Source organism: Haliotis rufescens, unplaced genomic scaffold (genome assembly GCF_023055435.1).
Source record: "Haliotis rufescens isolate VD_foot unplaced genomic scaffold, xgHalRufe1.0.p SCAF_21, whole genome shotgun sequence".
NCBI classification, from domain to species: Eukaryota; Metazoa; Mollusca; class Gastropoda; order Lepetellida; family Haliotidae; genus Haliotis; species Haliotis rufescens.
The window spans coordinates 8557594-8574769 of record NW_025963902.1 but is presented as its reverse complement, the minus strand read 5'-3'; the positions used below and the strand labels follow the sequence as shown (position 1 = coordinate 8574769).

The window sequence follows — 17176 nt, the reverse complement described above, 5'->3', positions numbered from 1 at the left end:
GTGGTAAACGTCTGAGACCTGCATCACTTCGGGCTTTCCTCCCACATTAAGCTAACACGCCGTGATATGACTGGAATACTGTTAGAATCGGCGTTAAACCCAACTCACTCACTCACTCACTCACAATTGAGAGTAGTTTTTTGTTAGTTGTTTTAAGATACAGTCAACAATATCCAACTTATATGACCATACGTGGATCCAGAGAAGGGGGGGGGGTCCGGACCGATTACAAATTTGAAACCTGAACAAAAAACACTCTGGAATCGCTAAAAGATGGTCTAGATTGTAAGGATTCAGTCGTTAAACCCGTAACTATCTTTTGGAATACCCCATGTTAAAGTTTTCGAGATTGCATGATTAGAAATCACATTCCGACTGTCACTTTCATAATCTGGTAAGCGATGCACTGATTGGTCGGATGAAAGGTCGTTCTGACGTTACCCCTAATGGGATGTCCTCAGACCTTTGTTTAGCTGTAGCGAGAACTAAGGTCTGTATTTAATGAGATTGGTGAGCTCTTACAACCAGCACAGGTGGCTGGGGACTATTCTAACCTGGAATCCCCTTTGGGGACTTGAACATAGACTTTCAATAGTCAAAGATGTCTTTGTGCAATAGTATCGCCTAGCCCCCTAGAATGCAATAGAATGCTGGGAAGTTATTCCAACCGGGAATCCCCACACGATACAAAAAGCATTACGTTTACAGTCGAACCTTGTTGTTTCAAACTCTTGAGGACCTGGAAAAGGTTTGAGTTATCTGTGGTTCAAGAGCACCAACAAAGTGAATTTCCAAAATACAAACATCGTGTTATGACCGATTATTATATTTAATCTAGTTCTCTTCGGTGTATCATTAATCTCACTGTTGTCATCTTTACGGAGTTGCTGCTCCAATAAGAAATTCACTAACAAAATCTTAATCCATTTTACGCATTTCTAAATTTACATGTGTCAACAGATCACGTGAGAACACTTCAGTGCCTTGCTGTCGGCGTGTACACAGTAATCACCTTGTACTTTGAAGTAAGCTGCGCTTGTCAGTAGGACTCAGTTGGCTATAAGCAAGTTATTAGAAAGCATCCTGCTTTGAAAGTTGGCAAGTGTGGGTGAATGGACGTTGTTTTGAACTGTTTGAGTGGACCCATGAAGATCCGGGTAAAGAATAGATCTGCAGGAACCAATGCTTGTCATAAGAGGCGACTAATCAGATCAGGGGGTCAGTCTACCTGACTTGGTTGATGCATGTCATCGTATCCCAATAGCGTAGATCGATGCTCATGTTGTCAATCACTGGTTTGGCTGGTCAAGACTCGATTTTTTACAGGCCGCGGTCATATAGCTGGAATATTGCTGAGTGCAGCGTTAAACAAACAAACAAACAAACTGTTCGAGTGGTAAGGCGAATTTTATGCTAAATTTGGATATTTGGGACTCACAAATGAAATTGAGACAACCGTAAATTCGGCACATCCAGTTCAACAGATCCGAGTAAACATGATGTTGACTATCGGTATAGAAGGAATTCGCAGGGCTCGGAAGCTGAGTTTGAGACAACCAGGTATTCGACACATCCATGTTCAACACGAGGTTCAACTATATATAGAAACAGTTCACAACAAGCACAACAGAGTAATAATGAGTGAAATAGAATCGGCCATGAAAAATTCATTATTGTTTTAATGATCATGATAATTACAGCATTACAAGGACTTCAATTAGAGCAGTGTTATTTTCTAAGCCTCCCTCCACCTCCAAGCTGACTGTACATACTCACCTCTTTTGAAAACATGTTCCACAGGAGCTGATACAGCAGCCGCTTGGCATCAAACAGGTTGACGAACACCCGAGCCAGCTCATCCTGAAACATCAAGCTTCATGTCAGAACACACTGCTTGCACTTGCCTACATGACATGGGTTTGTCGTTGTAGACAACATCATGTATTGATGTCGCGAATGTTGATTGTTTACATAGTCTACATGACATGAGTAGATCATTGATGCCCGACTTATCTTAGCTCTACCACCCCTACCACCCCTAGCCCCACTACCCCTCCCCCCAACATATGTAGACCCTCGATGAGCTCACCATCTGCGAGTTGGACACCACTGTCGCTAGTGCCATGGCGATAGGCAGTTCCCCTTTGTCTCCAATCATCGTGACTAACTCCACCAGACGCTCAAATCGGTCGGCCAACGCTGTCTCTGCCAGTGTCTCAAACTCCGTGCCTTGTTGCAGGATCTTTGTGAGGACCTCCATGAAGGCCGCCCTGGTCTGAGGGTCCTTGTGGTAGCCCAGAGCTGGAGGAGAAATCACAATTACAGCCCAATGATCTCCATCGTCAAGACTAGCAAGTTGTTAAATAGTGAAAATGGCTTTCTGTAATAGTAAGAGAGGGTCCTATGAGTGAGTGAGTGAGTGAGTTGGGTTTAATGCCGCTTTTAATTTTATTCCACTTATATCCTGGCATGTCAGCTTAATGTGGGAGGAAAGCGTGAAATGATGCAGGTCTCAGACGTTTACCACTTCGCTGAACTCCACGAGCACGGGTATGGTGCTGACAAACCTAGAAACATAATTTGGGCAAACCCGGTCATAGGTTTCTGGTGTGCCCAAGGGACGCAACTCTGCACAGCCAAACGCAGCGCCTAGGACAACTGGGCCACCCGTGCCCCCGAGGGTCCTATGAACTATTCCTTCAGAGAATCAAACACAAGAACAGGCTCGCTGACTTGGTTGTCGCATGTCATTGTATGCTGATTGCGTAGATCAATGCACATGATTATTTACAGACTCAGCGACAGAAATTGCCACTTGTCCTTTAGTCCTTGACAAACTGACCAATAGTTAAGGTATGATAACAGTTAGTTGAAATTTGCCATTTCTAAGGGTTTTGCTACATGTTATCATCATAAGGACAAGCGGACTAACAATATTAGTTTATTCCTCTGCCTGAGACTGTCATCACGTAGCTGGAATACTGCCGAGTGCGGCGTTAAACAACAAACAAACAAATAAAACAGACACTCACCTATGGAGTGCATCAGGCCACTGTCAATGTTGGCATTGAGGAGGTTGGACATGGCTTGTACTGTACAGTTCCGGAGGGCACTCAGATTGGACATGCTGCGCTTCCTGTTCGGATCCATCGCCTTGTCCTGCTCCTCTTCAGAGCAGTCGTTGAGCAGGTTCATGAACAGCGTCAGGTACCTGAAACACATCACACAAATACAACCCTCCTTGTGGTGCACATGCATTACATTAATTGCATTCTTTGCAGTATTGTGCCAAGTTTTGCACATATTTTCCAAGACTTCCTGGTGAGGTGAGGTGAGGTGAGGTGAGGTGAGGTGAGGTGAAATTGGGTTTAACGTCGCGTCCAAGATTATTGCACTTATATAGCGACGTGCATGCACTTGTGTGTGTTTGTGTGGCTGCTTGTACTAGTCCGGACTGATGCCGATTTATAGTGCTAGCTCACTGAGATACCATGCCGCAGTTTAACATGAATACCCCACTCAGACACAGTATACTGACTCCGAGCCGACCAGTACTTGTTTTAGCCCCTTTATGCCGGGCGCCAGACAGGGTAACAACAAATACCATCTTTTGTCTACCAAGTCTTTTGGTATGACGCGACCAGGGATTGAACCCCGGACCTTCCGCTCTCCGGGCGGACGCTCTACCACAAGACCACAGAGGCGGCCAGATTTCCTGGACATGGCATAGTAATGAGTGTGTATAGGAGTCCCAATCTGATCCAAATCAATAAACATAGTTAACATGGTTAAGGGCCACCCAACTCTTTGATCGTATTTTCGTTTATCTGCCATGCCACATAGTAACACTAAAATCTAGTGGAAATCTACTGTGAAAATATTTCATGTGACAAATTCAGGCAAATCAGGGCTTGATTTAAGGAACTTGATTTAAATTGCACCTTGACGTGAATACCAAGCTGCACAAAAAAGCCAGGTTGCGTCCTGGCCCCGAAAGTTTATCAAAGTTGAAACACAGACCCAGTTGTCACATACATTAATGATGCATTGCTGCAATATGTAATGGGAACTTGTGCACAATTATGATTTGTTTGTTTGTTGTTTTACGCCACACTGAGCAATATTCCAGCTTTTGACGGCGGTCTGTAAATAATCGAGCCTGGACCAAACAATCCAGTGATTGACATCATGAGGATCAATCCACGCAATTGGGATCGATGACATGCATCAACCAAGTCAGTCAGCCTGACCACCCGGTTTCTTTAGTTGCTTTTTACGACAAGCATAGTCACATTCTACGTCAAGCATGGGTTGCTGAAGACCCGGATCTAACCCGGATCTTCACGTGCCACAAAATTATGAAGTACCCACAGTTTGATGATGTCGAGCCCAAGAAAGTATGAATAAGTACATATAACACAGTGATTAGTGATGCAGTATGGCATAGAATTTAGAGGTATTGAGTGGATTCAAGATCGTTTATGTATGTGGAAAAGTAAGTGTTAGTCAGACACAAGCCTCGAAATCTTTTGACAAGCACTTGGTGCATGTGGACATGAATATTAGGTTGCATTTAGGAGATAAACATACTGTGTTTTCAATGTTGAGCTAGGTAACCTGTAGATTTAACTGCGCTAAATTGATTTTGGAACCGAACGTGCAGCGTGAGGTTTCAAATGTTAAATTATGACATCACAGTCGTATATAGAAAAGCACCAAAATCCCAAGCTCTCTGTTGTTTCCAAAACATAAATACATTCCCTTTGTTGATTTCTATCGTGTTTCTGCATGAAATGTATTGCCACACATCCTTTGAATATTGCAAACCAGCTGTTTCAATCAGAGGGGGTTTATTTTGATTTAATAGCCCCTGATTGACCAATCAGGTTAGAGTAAATTCCAAATTCATGGTAGAATTTTCAATAATAGGTTGCTCTGGTGCATGTTATATATAGCTAAATCAATCCCTGCAAATACATTCTAAAGGTTTCGGCACAGACTGCATACATGATGCACATTGTCCTGACTTCCCTGACTAATCCAGGGTCCTGTTCCACAAAGCGATCATAGCGCTAAGATGATCGTAACAAAGACTTTCAACAGTCCATGTTCAAGTGTTAGGATGTCATAACGCTTAGAGGCTTTCGTGAAACGGCACCCTGGAGAGCCAGCGTGTTTGACTTACTTGAGGAAGAGCTGAGACTTGGCCTCCATCAGGTCGCCCCGGTCACTCTCCTCGGGCTGGAGGGGCAGTCCGGCCAGCAGCGCTGCCACAGCCTCCATACTGGCCTGGTCCAGGTCCCTGTCCACACACAACACACATACACATACACATCATGCATGGAGCAAGTCCTAGGTTAAGTTCCTTTATGTTATACTTTCAACAATACCAGTATTCCCACCCAGCCTCCCTTACCAGCTGCTTACTCTACGGGTAGTCATAATAAGTGGATCCCCCTTTCATAAGAAGCTGTGCATCCCCTCCCCCTTTCCTAAAAAGCTGTGCACACCCTCCCCCTTTCCTAAAAAGCTGTGCATCCCCTCTCTCTTTCCTAAAAAACTGAGCACCCCTCCACATTTCCTAAAACATGCCCCCCTCCCTTTACAGAAACCTCTGTAACCTCTCCCCCTTTTACAAAAAAAAAAGTGCACCACCCCCCTCTCCCCCCTTTCCTTAAAAAGCTTACAACACAAGCCAATCTTCCCACCTAGGTGACCCCTTACAGACAGTTACTTTGCAGGGTGGATATTTAAGGATTGTTTTTTCATTTTTAAAGCATTTATCAAGGCACAACAGTCACAAATTAAACAAATTGTGTAGCATAATTGGTCCTCATTGTCTTTGGCTGAAACATGTCATGTCTGAAACATGGGAGTTCCCGATACTATTTAAGACATTGTTCCAAATGGTGCAAGTTGCTGGAATGTCGCGAGGGCACAGGGAATCCCTTTTGAGAAAGTTGTTCTGATCAAGTCTTTTCTGCAGTTATCGAAAAAAATAACAGTCAATTTTGATTCCAGAATCAGGAAAAATAGGATAACACACACACTTTGTAATTGTATGGAATTAATTCAGAAACTTGGTGGCATATGTGCGCAGGTTAATGGCACCACATGATAGCCTCGGGGATGGCTGTTACCAACTCTGCCTCTGGCTTGTGAGTGAGTGAGTGAGTGAGTATGGTTTTACGCCGCTTTTAGCAATATTCCAGCAATATTATGGCGGGGGACACCAGAAATGGGCTTCACACATTGTACCCATGTTGGGAATCGAACCCGGGTCTTCGGCGTGACGAGCGAACGCTTTAACCACTAGGCTACCCGACCGCCCCCTCTGGCTTGTGATTGGTGCGACTACACACTGACCTGGACATGCTGCAGATGTCGCCCTGAATGTTGACCTGATGAGAGTTCCCCATGATCCAGTCTGTCAGGTACTCCACAAGCTTGTTCCTGAACTTCATCTCCTGTCGGAAGGTCAACTCATCACGACGCTGCATCATCTGAAGCAAGTAGTATTGCCATGTGTGAATGAGTGTTTGTTTGTTTGTTTTGTTTGTTTGTTTGTTTTTTAACGCCGCACTCAGCAATATTCCAGGTATATGATGGCTGTCTGTAAATACTGTAAACAGGGATTTTTTTGCGACCGTTTTATTATTGTGAGTTTTGTGAAAGAAAACTCAATCGAAAAAATTAAAAACCCAAATATAAGTATAAATAATACATACATACTTTATTCATTGCAACACGTCATCAAATGTTGAAATCATCAACCAGAACCACAAGTTACTCAATAAGTAAAAAACACAAATGAATGCAGAATGGTCACACAATACATCACAAATGACAGTGCAAACAGACCAATTAGTGTCACTGTTACCTCACAGTAATCCTGCCTTCTTCCAACCTTGCTTGATTGCGTCAGTGTCCTTTGCAATTTTGTCCACAATTTTGTTATATTCAAACTCACAGTCATGACACTGAGTTGAGTCAATTATCGTATTTGATAATTGGTCGCAATCCCACCCGGCCAACTCAGATCAACTAGCTTTGGAGAGAAGCTGTCTATTGTTTGGTAATCGAGAGGTTATCTCAACACGTCAACTCGCAAAAATATCTCGTCGCAGTATTGTCTTTGGTGTGGTATTCGCAATATTTTAAAGGCGCAGAAATAAAGCTGTTTACAGTAATCAAGTCTGGACCAGACAATCCAGTGATTTACATCATGAGCATCGATCTATGCAATTGGGATCGATGACATGCATCAGCAAAGTCAGCAAGCCTGACCTTCTGATCCCGTTAGTCACCTCTTACGATGACCATATGGCTTTTATGGCAAGCCTGGGTTACTGAAGACCTATTCTACCCCGGATCTTTACGGGTTGTGTGAATGAGTGAAGAAGATGTCATAACAGCCACCAGTATACGTAGCTTATAGCGTGAGCATTAAACTGTATACAGTGATTTATCCAGGATTCCAATCAAAGTGCCCTTGGCAGGCAAATTTGGCCATCGTTATTTGGTCAAAAACTTGGATTTTTTTTAAGTTCCTATTTTCCTTAATTCAGAGGTATTTTAACATTGCATTCAATGCAATAATTAAGCATTGAATCCTCTTCCTCTATACTGGTTCTGTTATCAGGGAAATACAAGGCACCTTATCACTATGACATTAGTTTTAACTATAACAGCATAAATTTGGAAATGTTTAACTCCAATTTGGGTAATTATAGACATTTGCTGCAGACTTGGGGCCGAGACCACCCTCTTATCAGATCTAGATCAAACCCTGGTATCTATAACAATTTATCATATATAGTCTGGAAGGTAATTTAAGGTACCAACGTTTACTACAATATCTGAAAAACTATTGGACCTACTCCAGTCAAAAGGGGAATCACGCACGCACGCACAAATACGGCGTTAGCGTTGGGCGTCTCAACGTGCGTGATTCCCGTGCACCCTTTCGAGTTGAGTTGATTGGTTCAACTGTGTCATATGGCCCTGTGACGCAGGGGTAGCATTATGCAGATGGCTGTTTCAATGAATGCTCGTTCCACCCGTGACGAACGGGTCTGGTTGTTGATGAAATATAGTGATAGCTAAATAGACAGATTTTTTGTTCATGCACCGATTGTCTTTAAATGCAATATCCAGTTATGTATGACTGTTTAATAATCTCATACCAAATTTGACTGGAATAGGTCCAACAGTTTTTCAGATATTGTAGTAAACGTCGGTACCTTAAATTACCTTCCAGACTATACCTATCAATGATATGAGGCATTTTGCATGCACGATAGAGCCAACATGGAGACTGGGCCACCCATGCCCCCTCCCCCTCAGCAGGAAGCCTTGTCTTGAACAGGCACCTGTTTAATGTTTAACATCACAGTCACTGTATTCCAGCTATATCATTACAGCCTGTAAATAATTGAGCCTGGACCAGACAATCCAGTGACTATCAATATGCACAACAATCCATATTGGTATACGATGAAATGCACTCAACCAAGTCATCTAGCTTGGGCAGTTGATAGATTTATTCGCCTCTTGCAACAAACAGAGACTACTTGGGACCAGTCTATCCTGGAATCACCAAGGGGGACAGAGAAGGGGACTACAGTGGGACACAGAACAGGGATAAACGTACCGCTTCCACCAGCTGACAGAGCTTGGTTTTGATCTGTATGGCATGGACTGATGAGTCCAGGTGTCTCACATATCTGCAACACAACAATAAGTCTTTTAATACACGATGCCTTTCAGAAAGTGGTCAGATGTAACAAATGTTATAATTGGGATAACACTTTCTGGGTGAAGTACAAATTCCAGTACTTTTGGGGGTTGTGTCCCATCTGGGATTCGAACCCACACTGCCAGAGTGAGGCACCTAATCGCCAGCACACAAAGTCAGCGATCAAACCCACTCAGCTTCCACAAACAATGGAAGTCCGACAACTGGAAGCCTGGATCACATACTTTGTGTACCCTTCTGATCAGTGTAAAGTGGCACGGCTCCCATTGCCAAAAGCTATGAATACACAATGCCTTTTAGAAAGGGGGTCAAACGAAGGTTATATATGGGATAACGCTAACTTGGTAATGCATAAATAACTTATTAATAAGTCTATTTACAAAGAACAGGAAAGTAGCAAAAGGAAGAGAATATATATATGGATGTCAACTTCTTTATTATGAGGAACACAACGTTTCGGAGTACATGTATATGCTTACTCCTTCATCAGGTGAATGAATGCCATGAGGCAGATACATATATATGTACATGTAAGGACAACAAAATTAATAAGATAACAAAAGGTGGAAAATAACAAAGGGTAGAAACAAACAAGGGAAGCCAACAGATGATTGATGCTGATAGGTGATTAGCAATAGACCAAGTAGCAGGTGTAATGCAAGGGAAACAACTCTCATCACAATAAGTTACGGAATACTTATACACAGAATTCAGCCGACAGTTTTGTAGCTATGTGCTGTCATTGCTGCCTCCTTACTGGATTTGTATAAAATCTGAACATTCCATCATTCTCTAGTGAGTGAGTGATAGTTTTACGCCACTTTTAGCAATATTCCAGCAATATCACGTCTGGGGACACCAGAAATGGGCTTCACACATTGTACCCATGTTGGGAATCGATCCTGGGTCTTCGTCGTGACGAGCGAACGCTTTAACCACTAGACTACCCGACCGCCCCTCAAGCATTCTCTAGGATATACCTTATTACTGGTAAACATACATCATAAATTTCAGATTTGACATGTTTGTTTGTTTTCTTGTTTAAGCCCACATCAGCAATATTCCATCAAAATTACGACAGCGTGCAAATAATCAAGTCTGAACCAGTCAATCCAGTGATCCATATTGTGAGCAACAACAGGTAGATGACTCGCTATCAACCACGTCACCGAGCAGGACCACCCGATCCAATTAGTCACAGGTCTCCTACAACCAGCATTGGTAGCTAGGCAGCTATTCTAACACAGAATCCCCACACCGGATGAGGGCAGGAAAAATCAATGTGATCCCCCAGGTAAGGTGAGTGATAAAGCCATTAGCATTTCTAGAGATTGCACAGCAAATTATCCATCCGTTATTCCCATGTAAACATGAAACCCCCCTCTCATCACACACTCAAGTTACCTGACAATGGTGAGCATGAGCGACTCAATGCTGGCCAGTCCGAGATATTCGCAGGGCTGGTCAGACTTCATCTCCAGGATGTTTTTCATGATGAAGATGACATTCTCAACAAACTGGGTGTTCATGTCGGTTACAATCACCTGAGAACAATAACAAGTGTTATAATCGTAGTGACATCACTCGAAGTGCATGATTATTGCTTATCGCTCCATCTAGTATGTTGCAGCTATTCGTGGCGATGTTTCCTGAGTGTGCACAGCTTAATGCCATGCTTACCACTTGGGTTTCACACATTCAAGGTTTTGGAACTTTTTGGTCAAAAATTAGAAATGTGTTTGCAACTACTTTCAAAAACAGTGAGTGAGTGAGTTGGGTTTAACGCCGCTTTTAACACTATTCCAGTTATATCACGGCGTGTCAGCCTAATGTGGGAGGAAAGTGATGCAGGTCTTGGACGTTTACCACTTCGGTGAAACCCACGAGCATGGGTATGTTGCTGACAAACCTAGAAACATAATCGGGGCGAACCGGGATTCGAACCCACGATCATAGGTTTCTGGCATGCCCAAGGGACGCAACTTTTCACAGCGAATTGCGGCGCCTTAGACGACTGGGCCACCCGTGCCCCCCTTTCAAAAACAGAAGCATGAATACATTCTTATAGCTGACAATGAAATGTGTTCTACACACCTGACCAGTGGCATCGAAGTACTTGTCGACACAGACCTTGATCTGGTCAAACAGTATGGGGTAGAGCGCTGGGTTTAGCTCGTGGCCCACCAGCTCCTTCACATGCTTCTGGATCTGGGCCCCGAACTTCTCGTTCTGGAAGATCAGAAGCTTCAGAAGGTTCCCGATAAACCTGTCAACAGACGAGATTGGAGTTTACTTCTAGATCATGTCTGTCTGGAAATTTAGGAAAATCTAAATATTTTTCATATTTGTTAACAAGCAGAAATATGATTTGATGTGACTTCACATCTGGTCACATGACAGTGGCGATGGTCCTACAAAAAGCAGACTTGAGATGGAGGCAGCTTTTTCTTTTTTCACCCAGAACCATCGCTAGGCGCTGCCTCTTTTGTCATAAGGTAAGCAGTAAATGCATTAAGGAGTAATGCAGGATAAGCATACAATCTAAAGTATTGTATGACTCTATTATCACAGGCTCTACATTATCAGGGTATCGGTAAATCTTGTAATCCACACTCCCTGTTGACTGGTTAAATATGCAAATCTAACCACAATATTTTATCACTTGGTCGAATACAGGACTTGTTGCGGTATGTCACAGTTATTCGTAAGTATACACGTTACCTTTTTGGAATGTTTTTGAAGTGGAATTACCCCTACCTCCATTCGAAAAGACCTCATTTGTTTAGACGAAGTCCCTTGACTCAACCTTGATGCACACTGATTATGCATAATCAAAAGAAGGAAGTGATGTAAACCACATCACAAATTAGTCATAATACAGAGTTGCTTGCCCTTGAGGCGCTAATAACAGGTACTTTGTTTACCGAACCTTGTACAGAAAATCTGCACCTGTGCCCCCACAGCAATAAATAACAAACAAACAATTAAAATTGAGTTGAACAGTGTCAAGTTGTCCTCCATCACTCACTGTGTAACAGGGCAATACTGGGTGTCGTTGGCACAGCTCTGCATGAGGCTGGACTTGCGCGCCGTGTCGACGTTGATGCCAGACATGCTGATGGTGCTGACGCGGTGGGACTTGTTCTGCAGCCTTACACTGCCCAGGGCACACAGGAAGCCTGTCATGTTGGCCCACTCGTTCAGCTGGTCCTGCAATACACAACCATAGATGCCTTACATCCAACAGCATTCCCACAAACTTAAGCTAACCACAGTTCCAGTAAGAACAAGCATTAAATACTCATATCCCCAGCCAATATGACAGGGTAAGAAATATTTACGGTTTTCAAAATATGCCCCGGAAACAAGAACTACTGTCATTCAAAATCATTGCTATGGAAACTCGAAAAAAACACATTTTTAAAAAAGGCACCAGTTTACCACTAGACCTATCTATGTGCCAAGTTTGGTGAAGAAATATTTACAGTTTTCAAGATCTGCTCCGGGAAGGAGTACTACCGCAATTTCCAGTCAAAGTCAACGTTGTTGCCATAGAAACTCAAAAAATAATTTTTTTTAAAATCCCAAACTATCAAAAGGCACCAGTTCACTACTAGACCTATCTATATGCCAAGTTTAGTTAAGACATATCTCATGCTTTTTCAGTTCTGCTCCGGAAACGAAACATGACGGACGGAAGGATGAATCGACGAATGGATGGAGGGACAGCCCCCATTCCTATATCCCCTTTCCACTTCATGGTGGGGGATAAAAAGAAGGTATTTCAGGCCAAGTTAAATACAGTGTTTGGGTTGCTAAACTTTTTAAACTACTTCTTTGTTCTCATCACATCAGAGGTCCAGACATCAATACTGTCACAAAACAAGCTCTATGTATTTTGGGACAGGTTCAAACAAACAAACAACACAGCAATATTTTATATAAGCAAATGTCAATATTAAACAATGAAAGACTAATTTAGCCATGGATAATCATAATACAGCAAACTGCAAAGGTCCTGACACAGAAAAAAGCAAGAAAAAAAGTGACCAGGTCTCACTAATACCGAACTTCGACTCTAACATATTTCTAAGTCAAAACATGAAAAAAGCAAAATTTCTCAGAAAATCCTCATTTCAAATCAAACTTTGCAAGAATGGGTTGCTGAAGACCAATTCTACCCCAGACCTTCACTGGTCCAGACCTCCTTGAAATAGCAAGTGAACTTTCTGTTCCAGAATGTGAGAAGTAATACACACAGATCTGAAGGAATAGCATGGACCTAGGCGTTAAAACAAGTTGTTGATGGTGGTCACGACCTACCTCCAGTTCATGTTCCGTGGAGGCATGGTTGGGAGGTTTCCTCTTCATTTTGATCATGTCTGCAATTTCCCTCTGAGTGTCATCGAACTTCACCTTGGGGTAGGACTCCAGGTAGCGGGTCACCATGTCCCAGTTCCGGAATGTGTCCTCCCAGGCCTGTGGGTGCATGGACAGACATCTCAACAACAGCACAACTTGTACACAAAAGCGGGCAAATATCTCTCCTTGAATGATTAAATGAGTGAATATTGTTTAAGGCCAAGTTATATCAAGGCTGCCAAGAAACTGATGTGTGACTCATGAATGTTGTTTAACGCCAGTCAATATTCAAGTTATATCAAGGCTGCCCATAAATTGATGTGTGACTGAGCGAATGTTGTTTAACGCCACATTCAGCAATATTCAAGTCATATCAAAGCTTCCCATAAGTTGATGTGTGACTGAGTGAATGTTGTTTAACGCCAGTCAATATTCAAGTTATATCAAGGCTGACCATAAATTGATGTGTGACTCAGTGAATGTTATTTAACGCCACAGTCAATCTTCAAGCTCACAAGCAGTATGTGAATAACAGTCTGGACATCATCAGACAAGCCAGTGAAGTGCTCTCCACTGTGCCAGGTGGCTAAATGTCTGTACCTGAGAGTTCCCTGGTGTCGACTGGTCTATCTTCCTCAATAAGGCCATAATACGCTTCTGGAGGGCTGCTCGACCTGGGGGAACAAAAAACACACTGGAGTCCTGACTATCTACAGCTTTCAGCTTTCACTATTCATTGCTTATTTGGGTGTGTTTACAATCTTTTAATAGCAAATACAAGCTCTGGCTGTACTTTCTGAGAAAACAGCACTTCATTATTCCTGACAAGAATTAGGAAATACAATCAGGATCAGGTTGCTTAGCGTCAGATTGCACAGGATTGCAGTGGTGCATGACCCATTAGTTTAGGCAGTGACCATGAAGATGCTGGGATGTGTTCGGGTAAAATGTTTTTTGAAGCTGGAATCGCTGTTTTAGCACATTTCCACACCAGAGCCCACTTGCACAAAGCGATCTTAGCGCTAAGATGATCTTAACTCCCATACTGTAACATAGGCTTACAATAGTCTTAGCGTTAAGATCGTTTTGTGCAAGTGGGCCCAGGATCGAAGTAAGAAGGAAGAAATGCACGGTGTGAGATGGGATAAGTTTAAATATAAGTAAATATTGTATGAGAAATGTGGGATCTTTCAGTATATTTCTGCTAATGTGTTAACAAGAAATATCTAATGGATTTCTTCATGTCTGCTTGTGTGACCCATGAAACCGGAGTGCACGCTGCAATACGTCACAATCATCAAAATTTCAGCTGTATCACTGCCTGAAAATTATTATATCTGGTACAGAAAAACTGGTGATCGAGGCAAGATAACATACAATCAACCAGTTCACACACCTTGGCCCTGTCCACAAAACATTCTTAGCGCTAAGACGATAGTAACTCTCATGATTTAACATAGACTTACGACAATCGTGGAGCTAAGATTGCTTTGCAAAAAGGAATCCTTACCAAGAATGGTGAAATGGGATCCTTACCAAGAAATGTGCCCAGGAAAACTATATGCCCATTTCACCCTTCAAAAAAATACCATAACAATTCCTGGCTAAACCTTCATATACAACTCATTCGTTCGTTTGTTAGTGAGAGTGAGTGAGGTGGGTTTAACGCCACTTTTAACAGTATTCATGTTATATCATGGCGGGTCAGCTTAATGTGGGAGGAAAGCCCGGTGTGATGCAGGTCTCAGACGTTTACCACTTTGGTGAACCCACGAGCACAGGTATGGTGCTGACAAACCTTGAAACAAAATCGGGGTGAAAATGGTCATAGGTTCCTGGCGTGTCCAAGGGACGCAACTCTGCACAGCAAAAAGTGGCACTTTAGATCACTGAACCTCCCATGCCCCCCATAATGACGAAAGTAATGAGTGTGGTATAATTTTATGATTGGTACTCTAAACATATATGCTTACTCTTTTCGGCGAACCAGGATATGAACCCACACTCACAACTCAATAGGTGATACCTAGACATTTTACATAGGGATTCTTGCCGTACCAGTGGTAAGGACGGTGCTAGCAGCTGCCAGTTCTGCGTAGACATTGTAGTTGGGAAGGAGTTGTGTGACGGCCATCTCGTCAGCGCCGCACCGGATGTCTGCCTCCTCACACAGCAGACGGAAACAAGACATCGCCGTCAACACCGCATCCATGTCGATACTCCACAGGTACATGAAGAACACCACCTGCAGGGGGAGACAACTGCAGTCAAAATCACCCACATCAACAAACACCCAAAGTCTTATAATTGAAACCTCTACTTAACGCCCTCCATTAAAAAAGTAATGTCTTGATCTGTAATATTCAAGAACACCATCTGAAAATACATTAGACTCCATTAAAAAAAGAAAATGCTTCTCGGGACATTGCAGAGGGCTGTCGGACTTTATTATATTTTTTTAATGAAAACAATTTTTTTTTTTTTTCCCTCCAAAAATACCATCAAACAAAACTGGGCACACGCTGAATTTTGCCCTTTGATACAGCTTCAGTTGTCAAGCATTTTTTTTTTTGAGTATCCTTCAAAAGAAGAGTGAAAATTGAAAAATATTTGATTTACTTGCAATAAAACTGAAAGACATGCAGGATTTAAAGTGACGTGCCAATGCCAAAGAAAGAATTCCATTTATTTCAGTCGAACTATCTTAATCAAATAAGCAGAAACTGTCTGACAATTCTAGTCATCCCATCCATGCCTGATGCATGGTGGACTGCTGACCTCTTCAAGAGACATAACAGGAGACTGACCTCCAGTTTGATGTGGGCTTGTATGCAGACGGGGATGTTGCTGCCGACATTGGCATTGGCACTGTGTTTCTGGAGGAAACGGTTCCGACACACCAGGATGTCCCGAAGCCACTTGAGGATCTCTGTGTAGTTGACGATCTGGTGCTGGATGAGGCGCTGGGAGATGTAGAACAACACCTGCGAGCTGGAAACAAACCATGTTTATAAACATGTAGCCAAACCCTGTTTGTCCAGAAACCTGCTAGTCCAGACACCTGTTAGTCTAGAACCCTTGTATGTCTGGACGCCTTTTAGTCTAGAAGCCCCACTAGTCCAGAAACCAATTTAGTCTGGAATATCTCATTAGTCCAGAAACCCTGTTATTCTGGAAACCCCATTAGTCCAGACATCTTGTTAGTCTGAACTTCTTGTTAGCCTGGAAACCCTGTTATTCCAGGAACCCTTTAGTCCAGAAACCCTTTAGTCTCGAAACCCTTTAGTCTCGAAACCCTGTAAGTTCGGACACCTGTTAGTCTGGAAGTCTGGAAACCCTTTAGTTCAGCACACCTGTTATTCTGGAAACCCTTAACCCAGAAACCCTGTGAGCCTGGAAACCCTTTTAGTCTGGACATCTCATTTAGTCTGGAAACCCTTTAGTCCAGCTAACCTATTATTCTGGAAACCCTTAACCCGGAAACCCTGTGAGCCTGGAAACCCTTTTAGTCCAGAAATCCAATTAGTTCGGAAACCCTGTTAGTTTGGAACGCTTGTTAGTCCAGAGCACCTTACTGACAATTACTGTTAAGAACATCTACAAATATTGACATTCTTGACGTCACAATAACAAATCACACTTTGTGAATGATTAGCTGTAAGAACTATTTCATCAATAACAAAGAAAGATGTTGGGAAAATATTGATACAACCCACTCATAATTCAATAGAAAAAATAAAAATTCCCCCACCCTGCACAACACTGGTAAACACATCAGGGGAGACAACTCCTGCATGACTAACCTGATGTCCCAGAAGGTGTTGATGGGAGCTTCCGGGTTCCACAGCTCAATGTTCTCAGGCTGATGTAGGCAAAGCAAAGCCTGGGGAGAGAGGAAATTGTACAAATCAAAATAAAGGAGCTAACTTAGTTCCCTGTCCCTTGTAGACAGAAACCAGTAATTGGTCACACATATTTTGGTACAGGAAGACTAGCAATGTTGAGCCCTTATGTTGAGATTAAAATCTGCCAAAAATGAATCAGGACATATTGAAG

The 17176-nt window shown here is 42.7% G+C and overlaps 1 protein-coding gene across 1 annotated transcript in view; it reads right to left on the bottom strand.

The window, feature by feature from the left end:
- The window catches only part of LOC124150824 (neurofibromin-like), a 113220-nt gene that overhangs the window by 67589 nt on the left and 28455 nt on the right, over window positions 1–17176 (bottom strand). The window contains exons 16-29 of the mRNA XM_048401210.1: window positions 16924–17003; window positions 15928–16111; window positions 15179–15365; window positions 13721–13794; window positions 13082–13237; window positions 11787–11968; window positions 10853–11024; window positions 10163–10302; window positions 8654–8726; window positions 6367–6503; window positions 5186–5302; window positions 3033–3211; window positions 2090–2301; window positions 1777–1860 (exon numbers count right to left, since the gene is read on the bottom strand). Of these exons, the coding sequence (XP_048257167.1) occupies window positions 1777–1860; window positions 2090–2301; window positions 3033–3211; window positions 5186–5302; window positions 6367–6503; window positions 8654–8726; window positions 10163–10302; window positions 10853–11024; window positions 11787–11968; window positions 13082–13237; window positions 13721–13794; window positions 15179–15365; window positions 15928–16111; window positions 16924–17003 (1977 nt within the window). The remainder of the gene's footprint in view (window positions 1–1776; window positions 1861–2089; window positions 2302–3032; window positions 3212–5185; window positions 5303–6366; window positions 6504–8653; window positions 8727–10162; window positions 10303–10852; window positions 11025–11786; window positions 11969–13081; window positions 13238–13720; window positions 13795–15178; window positions 15366–15927; window positions 16112–16923; window positions 17004–17176) is intronic.